Genomic DNA, 16,898 nt, shown 5'->3' with positions numbered 1-16,898 from the left:
AAGATACATAAAACGTTATGGAGGTGACGCAGGCTTCTTTAAGACCAGCAATGTTCTCGTATCACCTGAAATTTCGTTAATTAAAATTTCGCAAAAAGGAAAAACATTTAAATTCTCTCTAAAATTCGCTCTGAAAGTTTTAATCCATGTCCGTACATTCAATAAAGAGATGTTGGTTCGTTTGACAAAATTCATAATATTTAGCGAATCTAGGACTCAACCCTCCTGGGTCACTTACACTTAAGGACTGCAATTTAATTTATATGACGAGGAAAATTCGACAAACGTCGCCCTTCCATCACGATTTAATAGCTGGTGGCATATGGGATAGTTAGGCGTTAATGGGTTAAGCGTGTATTTGCCTACTGAAAGCATATACTTCTGGATAATTATGAAATGTTAAAACGGTTAAAAATCTTTAAACTATATCTCTATCTCTCCCAATTTCCTTGTAGAACTTTGGCAAAGTATCACATAACAAAGTCTGATCCATGACAACAATAATAGTGATGAAGGTGATGATGATGACGATGGTGATGACGATGACGAAGATGACGAATTTGATGATGATGATGATGATGATGATGATGATGATGATGATGATGATGATGATATTTTGACGCCCACAGGGCAGTGAAACAGCATTTTCTTATGAATAAATAATAACAATAAATAAGTAAACGAGTAAAAATAATAACGTATGTTATTCTTCTTTTGAATTTAAGCAAATAAAATTATAATAAATATGAATACAATAATCGACCAAATAGATTTCCTCATCAATGATGAAGACCTGTTCTTGCAATACGGCGAAAGTAATAGTAATTATAGAGTAAAGTTATAATAGAGTCATGAAATAGTAACTAGACACTTGCTTAAATAGTAATATAATTGGTATATAATTATACATAGTAATTAAAATACTAACTAAATAAGAGAACGATAACGTATTAACGCCAGATTATTATACAGTATGTCGCAAATAACAGTTGCCCAAACAACGAATGTTTTTCTCAAGTTGCAATATTTTTGAAAGGACGCGGATCCAACGTCTGTCTCTCTCCTTCCCAACACCATCGTTTGATGAGTGCCAAGAAGCACGAAACCGGGAAAAGCCAGATCTGGGATGTGTGTGATCTCTTGCGATGACGATTAGAGTGAATTGAATCTCTTTGATTTCAAGTGTCTTCCCTAAGAAGCCATAGAGAAAAAAGAATATCGTTCAATGGGACCACAGAGGAACTTTTCTCCTGGGCAGGTGGCAGAGCGCTACCACTTTGGTATCTCCCAAAAAAAAGTTAGTAAAAGGCGGGGTATTTGGGCCTTTCCCGGAACTTTCATAGATATTGGACTCTGTGCAGAGTTTCATAGATAGGTGTCAGTTGGAGGCCCTCCCGAGTGAGAGTCTTCTCCGGGAGGAAAACCACATTATGCAAGGGCATAAGTTGAAGTAAAGGTGAAATGCATAAATTGCTCTGGAAAATGTGGGGTTTGGCTGCAAATTAAATGACCATTTCATTTACCAACATTCCTATAAAATTTCAACTAAAAACTGCGTGGACATCTATCATGCTTTATATTTAATAAAAACACGCCATTGCTAGATGTGCCTTTATTATGAAATTACCGCATAGTATGTGGTAGAGATTTTTGCAACAGATTATTGCATTCTCCCAATACGGAAGCTCATACAAACATCTGGCATTAAAATCTGCCTTACCTACCATCCTGAGTATTTAAAACAACTACTGAAATCCTCTAAGACGCGAATAACAGACATGCTGTATACAATACAATATTACATTACTTATGTGATTTGCGCCGCAGCTTAATTACCCAAGTGCCGCCCTCTGTTAGCTACTATATATTTGCATCTGCTTGATGATAGCTGCAGCTACAGCTACAGAAAAAGATGATCGTAAGTAAAATTTAAAAATCTCGTTAGTTATACAAAATCTCTTCAGACATTAAGTCCCTACTCCAAAGATTTGTTTTAGATATTTCCCCAATGCGAAAACTTGAGAACAGCCATCAGATCCTGCTTTATGATGGGAATTCTCCCTTTGAAGCTCCCGTTTCCAGAAAACAAGAAGATGCAAAGGGCTTATGCCATATATTCCAAAATAATATTTTATTATTTCTTCGCATTCATAATCACGGCATACATTGAACTATTCTTGGTCTTGAACGAAAGCCCCATTAGAAAAGATATGATGTCTTTGAATCTATGTGTCACCCTGATATACACCCTCACTTTCGCCAGGCGAGCTATAGTAGAATTCAGCCCCAGCTTCCAGAAAATGATCTACAATATTATTGAAGATGAGGCGAAAGGAGACCCTATTGATGATGAATTGGTAGGGTTAGCGATGGTTCAGTCTTCATGATATAAGATTCCAAAATTCAAGATTCAGAAACTCGATAAAAAGAGGATTGATGACACCAATTGGAAGTTTAGGATCTACGTTTACTTCATAATTTCCGTATGTTTGCTATACTTGATTAAACCTGTTCTGATGGGGCCAATTGAAGAAACATATGAGAATGTGACCAGAACTGTGAGAATGTTGCCTATCTCTTCTTGGTTTCCTTTTGATGCACAAGAACACTACAAGGTCCATTCAATTACATGCCCACATGCACAAATCCAACATTATCAATTTTAGTTCGCGTATATAAGTCACTCTATAACTTGTATGATAGGCGGACCTACTGTATTAGCCGTCGATCTCCTCCTGAGCAGTTTGATTGCCTATCCCTATAGGCAGCTAATAAAGTTAGACTATTTCCTCAAGAATTTTCAGAATTTTAAACGAAAATATCAAACTTTGAATGCCATTGAGGACGAGGAAAAGGCTAGTTTCTTTTTTTTCAAATATCTCATTAACAAACACAAGAATATTATTCGGTGAGTTGCAAAAACGTGCTATAACCCACCCTTGGGCGATTCCAACATTTTTAGATATGTGAACACCTATAACAAGAACATGGCCTATTCTATGGTGTTCGATTTCATTCAGAGTTCAGTTCAAATTGCTACGATTTTAACACAAGTCTTAGGGGTTGGTAACTTCGCTTCTCGTCGCAATATTCTCTAACTTTATCTTTTAATTAGAACGAAATTTCTTTAATGTTAATCGTATCTATATTTGTGTTCTGGGTAACCATGGTGATGAGGATTTTTTTATATTATTACTACGCCAATGAACTCTTGAATATGGTGAGCGCATACTATCAGAAATTCATGAAGCCACCGCTCTTATTCGATTTTAGAGCCAGAAATTGGCCTACTCAATCTGGGAAAGCAATTGGCCAGACGAAGGTCCAAAAATCAAATTCATGGTTTTTATGTTTATCATGAGAACTCAGAAACCTCTTGCCTTCAAGATTGGTCCATTTAGTCAGATGTCGCTAATGTCTTTCATCTCTGTAAGTTTGCATCTACTAATCTCATTGATGTAACTACGATGCCCATGGAACTCACTCATTTTTAGGTATTAAAGGCCACATATTCATACGTGATGCTCATTCTGACATAATTGATAATACAGTAGACCTACGTAGATTTTGAGACAACGACGAATTGCCTCTAACACATAATGAATACGTTAGTTAGATAAATGTTCAAATTAAAAATAAATGTATGCCATGCATTAGTTGCCACTCAATGGAGATAATGGCGATAGATGTATAATCAAAGGATAATAAATTAATGGGCAAATCAACAGAAATTGGCTTTACTCTAAGCACCAACAATTTACCCCGTACCTCCCTATATAATTTTAGTAATGCAACAAAAATATTAAATAGACTGTGGCCACGTAAGTAAAGTAACTTACTATACAGAATGTTTCAAAACATGTCTCCGCAAACGCACCGTTTTCAAAATACAAAATGTTAAAAATTAAGCTTTCTCTTCAGCTTTATGTCAATATCTCGAGAATCGTCTGAGAAACAGAACTTAGCTTTTATACACATACTATCATTAGTATTAACTATATAAATAATAATAAGTATTAACATCGAGAAATGCAGTAACTGACCAGATCAAGCACATTTTTTACGCCAAACAGGCAGCTACTTTTTCATGTTTTTCAGCAAAAATGCCATTTTTCTGGAATACGGTTCGCTCTAGAGCTTTTGGCCACGAACACTTTTTGAGTAAAAAAGATTGACCGTTTAAAAGGTGGTTTCAAAATATCAGTTGTCCCAGTGGCGTAGAAATTAGGTGCAAAAAAAACTCAGATAAACGTCAAAATCTCCGCCACTAGTCTAGAAAAAAAAATGAATTAGCGCTCAGAAGTAGCTAATATTACTGATAATATGTATACAAAATCCGAATTCTGTACTTCAAACGGTTCCTGAAACATTGGCAAAAAACTGAAAAAATACTTCATTTTGACCATCCAATATCTCGAAAACGCTGGGGGTTCGCGTTAACACGAATTTTTTTCTTACAATGAGGACAAACATACGTTGATGATGATAACAATGATACATGGGACTACACCTTTGATTTGAAGATGCATGTTTTTAAACACCATGTAGAAAGTAACGGCAATGGCCGTCAATAACCACATGGTACTTTGATACTTGATTAGTTACGTAGACTATACATGTAGGGTATTCTTATTTTATGATACAGGGTCCGCCACCAACCCTCCCCAGGCTCGTATTTTTTTTGTTCTTCTAGATACAACCTTGAGTGATACATCAAATTGGAGGTATTTCTTAACTCTAAAAATGGCATAATAGATATTTGCAAATCTTTTTTTACCTTACCGCGTATAATAAACATTGCTTTATAGTTTGATGCCGACTTTTGTCTTTTTTCATTTATTTATTTACGATGTATCACTTTTTACTTTTTTTTTTATAAAAAAAAACTCGTCGCTGCCATTTCCAGCCCACTATCTTAATAATTATAAAAAAATTCGTTAACTTTTCAATAATTAATTAATCTAATAAAAATTAAAACATTTTGGACCCCCCCCCCCTATTCAATTTCGAAACAGTTTAAAAAGAACTGTGACTTCACCCATCATTTTAAGTTATATCTCAAAGAATAAATATAAATCTGGAAAGTTGTAGGTGACGAAATCTGTATACAGGGTGTTCGGAAAAACACTTTGGTAAATTTAACCAACGATTAAGAACATCATTTTGAACAAAAATGCTTTTTATAACATGGGTCCAAAACCTAATAGTTAAAAAAAAATGGTACCGTTGATAAGGAAAAAGCTATGACAAGTTAAAAAAAAATTTTATGTTGAAGACGGTATTTGACAGATGTTGATTGTTTGATGTGCAACAAAGAAGTTCAAAGTATTCAACAATAACATTGCTAAACGCAATTTAAAACTTAATTCATAACTCATAATACCGTTTAAGCGGTAAAAGTAAACTTAAGCGGCAACGCCGCAGTGAACCCTGAAAACCTGACCCTTTAAAGAGTCGCTCAATTTTTGGTCTCGTACCCAAAAAAACCGTGTAAAAATGCATCTTAGTTTATGCGGCTATTTATGAAGGTATCAAAATAAATAAATAAAAAAAGGATACGACGTTGCCAAATCTCAAAAGATGTTTTTTATGTGTTCCGGGGAAATAATTGTATTCACGACCCTTGTTGCAGGAAACGTTTTTGTTCAAAATAAAATTTTTAATCACTAGTTAAATTTGCCAAAATTATTTCCCTAACACTTTGTGTACATAAAGATGTTTCTAACTTTAATTAAGTTAAAACAATGAAAAAATCGTGAAAAGACAGAATGTGAAATTCGCCTTATTCAACTAAATCTATGAAATTTGAGTTCATATAAGTTAAAAACGGAAAGTCGCATTTAAACGAACAGGACTACCGTAAACGGTCATTTGGCTTTGAAGCCACATGATCGATGTGAAATATACGAAAATCCTTTAAAGTGATGGCCAGATGTCGACGATTTGTCCATAACACCGACAGTTTTTAAGATATTTTATTAATTTTGGCGTGAGAATGTTCATCACAATAGTCACCTAGACCACAGTTTGAAGTGAACATTCGTGGATGGTCTGGTCTAATCGAAATGTGTGGAGCAAAATGCGACCACAAGACTGATTTCTACGCTCACATTTTCTAATGTGCACTTCCTTTCTATATTTAAGAGATGGAAAAAAATAATATACTAATGGCCTCACCTGCATGCGATTCTTGTGCTGACCATGCAGTCCTCGCAAAAATTGACCACTAAATATCCCCAGATGACTTATATTAATAGTTTTGAAATATTTTTAATTCATTCTCCATTAACTAGAAAAACTATTAATTATTAAGAAATAGTTTCGCTATAACCAAAAGTGCATTTATCGCCGCGAAAACCCAATAACAATTTTCACCTTAGCTCTCTATAACGGTTGCATAATGGTACTACTTACTAGTTGTAGACGACATGCCGGCGGAAATTGAAAGTCCACAAGAACTTCTACTCTTCGAGGTAGTTCTTGCATGCAGTTTACCGTCCACCTTTGTCGAGCGACACCCGGTTTACCTCCTAATATTAAACATGGCACAAGTACTAGTTACTTAACCAAATTACTTAATGAAGCTTTGTTAGAAATTACAACAAAACGGAAGAATGTTCTTCAGCTTGGCAGTGACATGTTGTTGGCTACTGGTGCGGTCTGTTGATGTTCACGGAAGTAGTGGAGAAACAAGGATATTTGATGAAGAAAAAGACTTACATTCCTCTTCTGTGAATTCGGACCTCAAAGTTATGACCCCAAGCCAATTGCAGATGCTTGCAGGGTTGTACGATCAGCATCAATGGAGCGGAAGACTGCATGTTGTAGAAGGATTTCCTTGCAGGAAAGAAATGAAGAATTATCTTTGGGGGCTAAGGAATGGCTCGATTTGGGCTGCAAAGAGTAAGTACCTAAAGCAAGTTTTTCCTGATGCGTTCCTGGTCGCATTCCTACCGATTAACTAAAATTTGTATTTAAATTTGTATTTTAATTAATTCGCTCTTACACACGCCATAGAAAGTTTATATAATATGCGTTAACATCAATTTCTATAACAATTTTTTTCATTAATAAAATTAAATTTGTAAATAGATTTCATTAAGTATATAATGGAAAAGATAGTAATTATGCAGAAATTGTGAAATGTTTAAAAATTTAATTTTAGTTCATTTCCACCGAATAACCTGGAATTAAATTATGAGTTCATTAATTATTAAGTGGCCATGTAAAATACTTTTCCCTTACTAAATTACTAAAATCGGTTAGGTACCATCGTAATATTTAATGGTGCTTCCTCATATTCTGTGTTGAACGGATGGGAAGCTATTAAGATGGTTTGGCACGATATCTGCACGTAGAATTAACAGGAGAAATTCCGTTTTATCAAACATAAATTACATAAAAATGGGTGGTCTGAATGCTGTAATTTGTTTGATAGAGTAGAATTTCTCCAGCCACTTCTAGATGTAAATGCCTGGGTAAGTTTCTGAAAAGCTGCTACCATCAGTCTGAATTTGGTACCGATTGGCTTTAAAAATGATTTTAACTTAAGTTTTATGGAATTTCTAATTCTATAAAAAAAACCACAACTGAGTACTTCAGAGTACTTGGTCAATTTATGTCATAATTAATGATTTTTTATGTTTCATATAGCGTTAATTAAAGTGTGTAAAGTTTATGGCTATTCTCTTCATCCCTGATTTCAAGTTCATAAAGGTTTCGTACACTATATTCACAGTAGAAAAATTACTTTTAAAACACGAGAAATTTTACTCTTCTAAGATCCAAAACAATTTCTAAAACTTTTATTTTTTGAAATTTCTTCTTTGTTACCTTTTCCAACAACAGTTATTTTTCTATTGAATTTATAATTTTATTTTAAACAAGAAAGGCCAATTTGACTAACGGTATGCGAGATGCAGTCAACCATCATTCTAAGTTGCTCACCCTACATAGCACCATTTAGCATTTAAATAGAGTTCTGATACCCTGTTTAGTAAAAGACCTATTTTCATTTAGACTTCTTCAATTTTAAAAATCTTCTTTCTCCACACTTGTCGACAATGTTGCATGTGGCACAATATCTGATAGAACCCCTTTTTGATTCTTTCTTCTTTCACCCCTAACAACTCATTGGTTTCATCGCCATGACAAATCGCCTTGGCCTATAAATTGATTAAGAAATGTTCATTTCTATTGGACTACAAGGTATAAAATATTCTTACCGTATCAAAGATTTTTAAAGAGTCACCATAGTTAAGGCTGCAATAAATTTGCAATGGAAAGTAATATCACAGACCAAAATAGAATAACATAAATTAAACAAGCAAAGTTTATAGCAATGCAGTTGTATTTTTTAGAATATAACTAAACACAGGGTGTCTTTAAATGGTCTATACAAAACTCTACCATTGTTTCCTGAAGTTGATATATGATGATTTAACCTGGTTTGCCTTATTTTATAAGCTGACTTTTCGAAATACAGGGCTGCAAAATTCAATTTTTCGTTTTTTCATTTTTATAATTCTGTAATGACAGGAACTGAGAAAAACCTCCTATTTCGAGACTGTTAGGAGCAGCAAATTGGAATACGTCTACATTTTGTACCTAAGCCAGACCTGCTTAAAGAAGCGTAAATTTTAAGTCACCTATTATGAAATTTAGTACTAGTAAAAATTTTATTCTTCACCACACATTCTATGCAAAAAAAGGTGTACCTTGGAGAGAATAAGAACAGAAGTAGAAATCTCCATGATGGAGAACTCCCCTTCTTAAGATACTTGCAATTAAATTTAAAACGTTCATTTTATGGTCAATCTTGTCTCTGCTAATTGGCCGGGACTTAAATTATTGCCTATCGGAAGGTCTCTACATTTACATTGTAACAAAGAGTTATTCTATACTTTAGAATTATTCGAAGCGGTATATTATTAGTTTTTACTTAATAGGGACCGATTAGCCATAAATGCACATTTGATATGGTTATTTTCGTACTTGTTATGGGAAGTTAGACTAAAGCAATATCTCGGCTCACGTCTAAATCGCTATCTGAGAAAGTAAAAACTTCATTCGTTATAGCAAAATATGGGATAAATCACATTGCAAACAGAGCGTTTCATTTAATTCGAACTGCAAATATCTCAAAAACGAATATCCTGGGAGACTCTTGCTAGGTACACTTTTTTACATAAAACATGTTGTGGAATGACCATTTTAACACGGTAAAATTTTGTGCAGAATCACAACAAACTCTTTTTTTATAATTCACCAGTTTGATATTCGCGCCAGTAACTTCCCTTCAATGGTAGAAGCAAATCTGTGAAAATGGTAGACCCGAAAATCTGAGAATTATTCGTGTCATCACTGCAACAAGAAACACAAACGGTTTGACACTTTCGCTGATGGTTTTATCCCCAATGGATGGACCGAAGACCCAAGAAGTCCATCAGAAAGTGAAATGCCCTCGGTTGCGCAGTCCTTCGCCCTACGCGACCATTCACCTCCAAAGCAGCTTGTTAAATGTCACAACCGCCTGCATTATTTTTATTATTATCTATTGACCAGAAAATGCCTTTTCACTGCCCTGTAGGCGGAGAGAAAGGGGGGAAATTGCCTCATCTCAGAGGCCATTTATTAATATATACCATTTTTATATTATTTTTACTATTGTCTACAAGAAAATTTTACTATTATATATAGTGCTTTCGTCACGCAATGTATAAACTAATTAATGTTGAAACTAAAATATTTTGGAAAAAATCCTCGAACACGTCGATTTAGATTTTAAAAAGCATTTTTTTTATATTAGTCACTGACAACGTCATCGCTGTCCGAGAAATGACGTCATACCTGTTTAGGTATAAATCGTAAAAAAATGTAGAAGTTACTTAAGACATTTTTTGAGAAAAGTAACATTGATGTTATTTACAAAAAAATTAAAACAACAAATTAACAAATATGATGTTCAAACTGAACTCCATTTTGCTGTCCGACAATAAGCCAGATGGTTAATAAATTTCTTTTCAACATTATCGATGATGTGTGGAGTTCCGGCCGATCAGGTGAACGAGCTGGGCACTATATCTGATATTATTATTATTAGTATTATTAATATTATTATTATTATTAATTTTTTTTATCACAAGAAAATGCCTTTCGATTCCCCTATAGGTGGGGGGAACCGTTTCATCCCAGATATTGTTACACTATACCAATGTTTACTTTATTGGGTTACTATTGAAAAAAAGCAGTAACTTAAATGTTTGAAAATAATTATCGATTTGCCACACTTCTCTTATATCAAGTCAAACATCTTTGTGAACTTGTGCATATCTAAGTACATACACGAGACGAAGGACATAAGTTTATAAACACAAGGAATGCACCGATACTCGAATTCCGGCTGATTCAATCCAATTACGCAATGGTCTAATGCCTGGTTTACTTTTGCCAAGAATTGAAAGTAAGCCAAACAGGTTCTCGAAGAAATTGCTCGGATTTTGATTAGATAATGTTTGTTATTCGTTTTTTTCCTTGATTGCGTGTAATGTTTTGGAAAATAAATAACACAATCATCGGCTATTTTACAGTGTATGATGCCTCTGGAAGGTACAATGGCCAGTTCTTCGTCGGCAACGATTTCTGGCTGGGATCTTCAGTTCTATGTTCGGAACTGCAGAACTCCGACACCAACGTTGAAATTCCACCATTTTCCACTCACTACTTTGTGGCAAAAGTTCGCATCGGTTTCGACTCCAACTTCACATCAGCTGTATGTAATTGCACTTGAATTTTATACTGCACAGATGAAACTCATGCACAATTTCCATCAGGTTCGACAGGTCCACCTGGGCCTGTGTCTGCCCGAATCCTGCACTGTGCAAGACGTGAGAAAGTTGTTATCAGAAGAACCTGCAAATACGTTATCGATGGACATTGCTGGCGTAAAGAGGGTACCAGGAAGTTATAACCTGTTGCGCGACCCAAAGTTTGAGATAATTGGGTTCGTATATACCTAGGAGCGGATTGCAATTAATTATGCACACAATATCGCTGGGTTACGTATGATTCCCATTAGACAAAACCGCAAGGACTAAGTAGATAAACATGAACTGTCTCTTGCATTTTTCAAACATACAAAATACACTCTCATATACACTAGATTTGCACAATCGGACATGGATTGCTTACACGTCCATATCATGCAATGTGCAGATATCTGAAACATAAAATTTCCATATTGTGTCATAAAGTCGTAAAATTAGCAGTCTTAAAAATTATCTTTGCGAAAACTATATATTGAGCAATTATGACTGTAAACACTTTATCCATAACAAATTTTCCTTAAAAATTCCTAATGTTGCTCAGGACGTTTGTCCAAAGTGAAAACGTTTCATTAGTAATTCATATTGTTACTAATAGAAACTGAAATTGACCGCGTTAATTATCTTCATTCTTGTGGTAAGTAATATTTTCGCAAGGTCTATGTCCTGTTCGAACGCGCCTTTAAAATGCTGAGTGTTCTATAAACTCGGTCGTGAATTCTTTAGAAGCATTAAATGGACGGAATTTCTATCCTAGCAAACAATGGTTATTCTCATTTGAGATCACTGAACAAACCGGAGTATTTATAAATCAGTGTAGTTATGGAGATAATCTTTGAGGTTTTTTAGAGTGATCTTCATCACAACTTATCGAGTGTTCCTTCCCGGTCACACAACAGTTGTTCCTCAGGTCGTAAGGGATTTTTCTGAAATATGTAATGCATGAGTTTATCCGACCAAGCCGATACGTCACAATTCTGCTGGCTCTCAAGGGAAAATTCTCAAGTGGGAAAACTATGCCTGCGCTGTCTTCGTTTTCACATACAATGTTCCCATCTCATGAATTTCATATCCCTTTAGTGCACCCGCAATTTATGTCTATCCATTTTCTCATTTAATTCACTTCTTTACTAATATTTCAGAATATCAGCCTCTATAACTGTCCTCTTGATAATCGTGGCCTCTGTGGTTGAAATCCTGATTAAACGAAAACGCAACAAACGACTTCACTTGAAGGTGGTCGATTCTGAGAGACATTCTCCAATGGATCATTCGTTAAGTAAAGAGCACATCATCGGCAAAGCGGACGAAGATAAAACCAGTATGTCCTCTAATGCATGATAATGAAGAAATTGAACTAGTTTCTTGTAGATTTCCCTCTGAGGCTTCTCTTGGTATTCTCAGCTATCACCAACAGTAATAAAATACTCTCTATAGAGAACAAACCAAAGGATTCAATCACTTGTCTCAATGGATTACGAGTCATCTCCATAAGTTGGATAATTTTGGTCCACACGTACCTGGAAGTGTTCGGAGTGGCCAAGAACAAGTTCTTGCGTACGTTGATTGAACGAAATTTTACTTATCAGACGATAGCAAATGCCACTTTTTCGGTGGACACATTTTTCTTCATAAGGTAAGATATATCGCTCTCGAAAAACTTTACCGTTACAATTTTGTCGTAAATTTTCAGCGGATTTTTGCTAACTTTAGGATTCTTCCGAAACGAATCAAACAAACTCAATAAAGAGCCCTTCACGAAATCAATAATTCAATGTTTAATTAAGTTTATGGCAATGCTGTGCTATCGGTTTGTGAGATTGACCCCTCCATACTTGTTTGTCCTAGGAGTCAACGAAGTTGTGATGCGATATGTTCACAAGTATGCTGTAATAAACTGGAGAATAGGCTTATTCGACTATTTTTTTCAGTAACTCGGTGTTTACTCCCGCCGTCATAGATCACATTACATGTGAAAAATATTGGTGGAGAAACGCCCTATATATCAACAATTTCTTCCCCCAGGCAGAGTTTTGTATGCTATGGTCTTGGTATATTACCAATGATAGTCAGTTTTTTGTTATAGCTTCGATTATTTTAATAGTAGCTATCAGGTAAGTGCAATATCGGCCCCCACCAGAAAACATCTAGTGTAGCTTCTAATATATGTCCACACTCGGTCGAGACAAGGCAAACAAGGAGAGCTTCTAAACAATAAAAAATTAAAATTAAAAATGATTCATTCTTATTCGTTCTTTTTAGCAGTTTTGTCTATTGCCGATACCATTCGTCCTCTATTTGATCGGCATTCAAAGGTTTCAAATTATTCCCCTCAATTATTTCCTGTAATGATCCACGAAACGAAACATAATCAAAATGATTCCTACAGATCTATCTAAACCATATGGCAGATATTGTCCAGCCGGACTTCTGGCCAACTCTACAGGTATCAGCATTTCAGATGAAAACAGGAATTGTACAAGGGAGAGAAAGATTGCATAAGCTTCAATATGTTTCCGACAACTACCAACGAAGGGGGTTGTAAGGTTAAGAGTTGACAGAAGCGGAATCAGCCCAGCAGATGACTCCACTCAGATGTTTAGATTAGTAACGATTTTGCTATCTTCGTGACAATGGATTTTTTTTATCACAGTAAAAAGCAGCAATGTAAATAAATGAAAAAAAAATCTTACTCTCATAGAATTTATATTAGAAACATTTCTGAAACAGTGAGGGATTTGGTAATCCTGGACAGACTCCGCCCACTAGGCGGCCTGGGCGACTTCTTCACTTCGATGTTTAAATTAGAATCGAGTTGGGTTTCTTCAGCGATACAATTTTTTTTAAATATCAGAGCAAAAAAAGTAATGTAAATAAATGAAAAACACGATTAATCCATTATTAGAACCTATATTAATAAAACTTCTGAAATGGTAAGAGATTTGGTAACACTGAGTTAGCTCTGCCCACGTCAGTTGCTAGCCTTCGTTGATCTTTGTCGGGGGCATATCAAACCTTGTGCGGTCCTTCTCCCACTTACACAGTCCGTATGTTTCCACTTGAGCCGATGATACCTAAATATCAAATTCAAACACAAGCAGTCGCCCCTCAAAACAATGATGGTTAAGGCACATTACGTTTTTTGAATTCGTTATTACAGACTATTGATGAATATTAATGACCACAAAACTCTTACCTAAAATCGGTGCACTTAAAGGCACTACAAAAGCACTAATTTTGTCATTCTATATCTTAACCATAAAATCTTCATTTCAAAGCACTAACAAAAGCAACCTCTATTACCCTTTATGAAACTGTTCAATTAAGCAACCTTTCACAACAAACTGTCACATTATACGAAGACTCGGAAAAATTGGAATAGGTAACCAAAGCCCCTTAATTCAAACCCCTTCTTCATGGCTCGTTCTTCTTGAAGAGTCGCAGTACTGGGATAATTCCAGTCCCCTTGTAAGAATCTGTAGTCATCATGATTCACTAATCTCACGAAATCGCGCAATCCTCATATATTTCGAGGAGCTGAGAATTTCTGAATAACTTTAAATAACGTCTTGAATGCAAGAAATATGCCCACTAGAGATGACTGTTATCAACTTAAACTTATCAATCTACCACAAATGTGTTCTTCAGAAAAAATTTGTTTCATCCACATGCATAGTAGGGAACATTCTCGACCCTGGTTCCTGAACCTAACTCAAGCATCTAACAGAAATTGTCATCAACGTGACATCTTCAAAAGAATATCCCAATTCTTCATAAATTTAAACTGTCCAGGAGGCTCCGTATATTTATGGCTTACACCAACTAATTCTCTGGAGCTACGGATTTTCATCTGGACACTTGATTATATTCAATGGTAACTTATCTTTTCCGAATATAACCGCGAGATTTCCATTGAGTAACTCTAGAACGATCAACCGTTCGTAATTTGCTTGAACAGAACTGGGAAAAGCATCTGAAATTTCACCTGTTAACGGTTTTCACCAACGGTAATCTGAATACGGCTCCAAGAGATTTTAGATATCTCACTATCGAAATCAATCAAAAATCAATATCTGAATGTCCAGGCACCAATCGCCCCTGAGCCTTGATGATCACTGACTTCAGCTGGATGCGATTCTGATAACTACTTTATTTGAAGATTATTAAAGACACTTGGACCCTCATTAAAGTTTATCAGTTGAATCTTTCTCTTTACCTCTTAACATACGTTTGACAACCTCCAATTTCGTCGTATTTTTGTTTCATATAGTTCTCAAAACAATCAAACATTTCCTTACATTCAAGCGACTTTGTATTGGGGCCATCATTTGAGGCAGTAATAACCATTATCCCTTATTACAGAGGCAAAAAACCCCTAAAATACGCAGTAGGCGCAGTAGGTATTCTCTTGGTGACTTCATGGACATCAACCTTCGTTATAGCCATACGTTATAATTATGTAGCAAGAGTTCAAGAACCTTTTGCCCTTTTTGATGAGTTATACGACAAACCATGGCTGAGAATTGGGCCCTACCTGATAGGCATGATCATGGGTAGATACCAAAAATATTTATCAAAATATTATTGATCAAATAATCATTTCAGGCTACGTGATGTTCAGGCTAAAGGGCAAGATTATGCTTACACCACCCGTGGTGGTAATTGGATGGGCGTTGTCACTATTATGTTTGAGTTCTTTGGTATACGGCTTGGGAAAGCACGGTCTTGTGGTACCAGCTTCAGCTTTTTATGTAAATAAATTAAGTTTTGATCTAGATGGATATGTATCAGTAGTAATCAAAAACCCCCTGAGATTGATCAATATTTTTACAGGTAGCACTTGGACATACGGCTTGGGCCTTATCTCTAGCCTGGATTACAGTGGCGTGCAGCTCAGGTTACGGGGGCCCATTCAACGTCTTTCTAAGTTGTAAATTTTTTGTGCCCCTAAGCAGACTCACGTATGGGGCTTACTTGGTACATCCAATTGTAATGTTTTTGACCAGTTTTTCCTTAGACGGTTCTCTGCAGATCCATCAAATAATTGCGGTAAGGGCTGTAGAAAGGGATGAAAAGTTCACATGGTCTTCATATTGGTTTTTAGATTGTGATATTCTTTGGAAACGTGGTGCTATCATTTGGAATCGCTTTCGTGGTCTCATTAGTCTTTGAGGCCCCAGCGATTAATTTAATAAAAATTATTCCTTCAGGATCTGGCTAAAATTTGTATTACTAGAATTGAGTTAGCATAATAATTAAATAATGTACAAAATTATTTAAATATACTTCTATCACTGTTTCGTATCGATGTTTTGCCTTTTTTTGATACCCGTAATAGATTTTTCAATCATTTAAACTGTGAAGTACTGGGAATGACATATATATAAAGGCACTTGCCTTGTGAAGGAGAATACAGAGTCTCAATTTGAAAACTTCTCACTTCTAATATCTCGAAACGAAATATATCTCTTTCATCGGCGAAATACGTCGATTTTGTTATCGACAGGAAACAATTTTTAAGAAGAATTCATTGCGCCTCTTTCAAAGCTCTACCCCGCAGAGCCACCCTTTCAAAAATCTTAAATGGCAAAGGGTTTTAAGTCGTATATTATTTGAAAGGGCATTTCATTCTTTATATTTTGATATCTCACTTCTTATATTGGCTTGTTGCGTTAGCAAGTTCGAGAATCTTTTAAGATTGTTTTTATTTAAATGTGTCTTATGATCAGAAAATTGTTGTAATAAATCAATTTACCATTAAAAGAAAAGATGCAAGATAATATAAAAATTTATCAAAACAGCATTCCAAACAATAAGTCAACAGGTTAGAAACTTGATTTATTGCAATTTAATAATCTTGAGACCGTATCTAGTACATAAAAAAATTCGTACACAAAAGAGCACTCAATTAATTCCGAAGAATAAACCACAATTGTAGTTTTTTACAATATGTTTCATGTCAAGACTTGCTTAAAATTGATGGCGTCTTTTAGTGACGTGGCTGAGCAGTTTTAAGGGAAATCTTATTCTCCACATGCTGTGAAAGACTGGGACAGTTTTCATAATAAAATATAT

General features: G+C 35.3%; 2 protein-coding genes across 2 annotated transcripts; both read left to right on the top strand.

The window, feature by feature from the left end:
- Positions 1 to 1,893: 1,893 nt before the first annotated feature.
- Positions 1,894 to 3,787, top strand: LOC136345540 (odorant receptor 67c-like). The gene is made up of 8 exons (XM_066293968.1): positions 1,894 to 1,918; positions 1,998 to 2,357; positions 2,409 to 2,615; positions 2,667 to 2,908; positions 2,963 to 3,062; positions 3,116 to 3,220; positions 3,274 to 3,429; positions 3,495 to 3,787. The coding sequence occupies exons 1-8, from the start codon at positions 1,913 to 1,915 to the stop codon at positions 3,537 to 3,539; spliced, it is 1,221 nt and encodes a 406-aa protein (XP_066150065.1). The 5' UTR covers positions 1,894 to 1,912; the 3' UTR covers positions 3,540 to 3,787.
- A 2,660-nt stretch (positions 3,788 to 6,447) lies between these two features.
- Positions 6,448 to 16,332, top strand: LOC136345517 (nose resistant to fluoxetine protein 6-like). Its single transcript, XM_066293923.1, has 11 exons — positions 6,448 to 6,903; positions 10,590 to 10,771; positions 10,833 to 11,002; positions 11,966 to 12,144; positions 12,195 to 12,459; positions 12,517 to 12,705; positions 12,755 to 12,937; positions 15,186 to 15,376; positions 15,429 to 15,574; positions 15,657 to 15,872; positions 15,928 to 16,332. The coding sequence occupies exons 1-11, from the start codon at positions 6,615 to 6,617 to the stop codon at positions 16,042 to 16,044; spliced, it is 2,127 nt and encodes a 708-aa protein (XP_066150020.1). The 5' UTR covers positions 6,448 to 6,614; the 3' UTR covers positions 16,045 to 16,332.
- The last annotated feature ends 566 nt before the right edge of the window (positions 16,333 to 16,898 follow it).

This window comes from Euwallacea fornicatus, chromosome 20 (genome assembly GCF_040115645.1).
Source record: "Euwallacea fornicatus isolate EFF26 chromosome 20, ASM4011564v1, whole genome shotgun sequence".
Classification (NCBI taxonomy): Eukaryota; Metazoa; Arthropoda; class Insecta; order Coleoptera; family Curculionidae; genus Euwallacea; species Euwallacea fornicatus.
The sequence above is the reverse complement of the archived record's forward strand: the minus strand, read 5'-3'. Positions and strand labels throughout refer to the sequence as shown.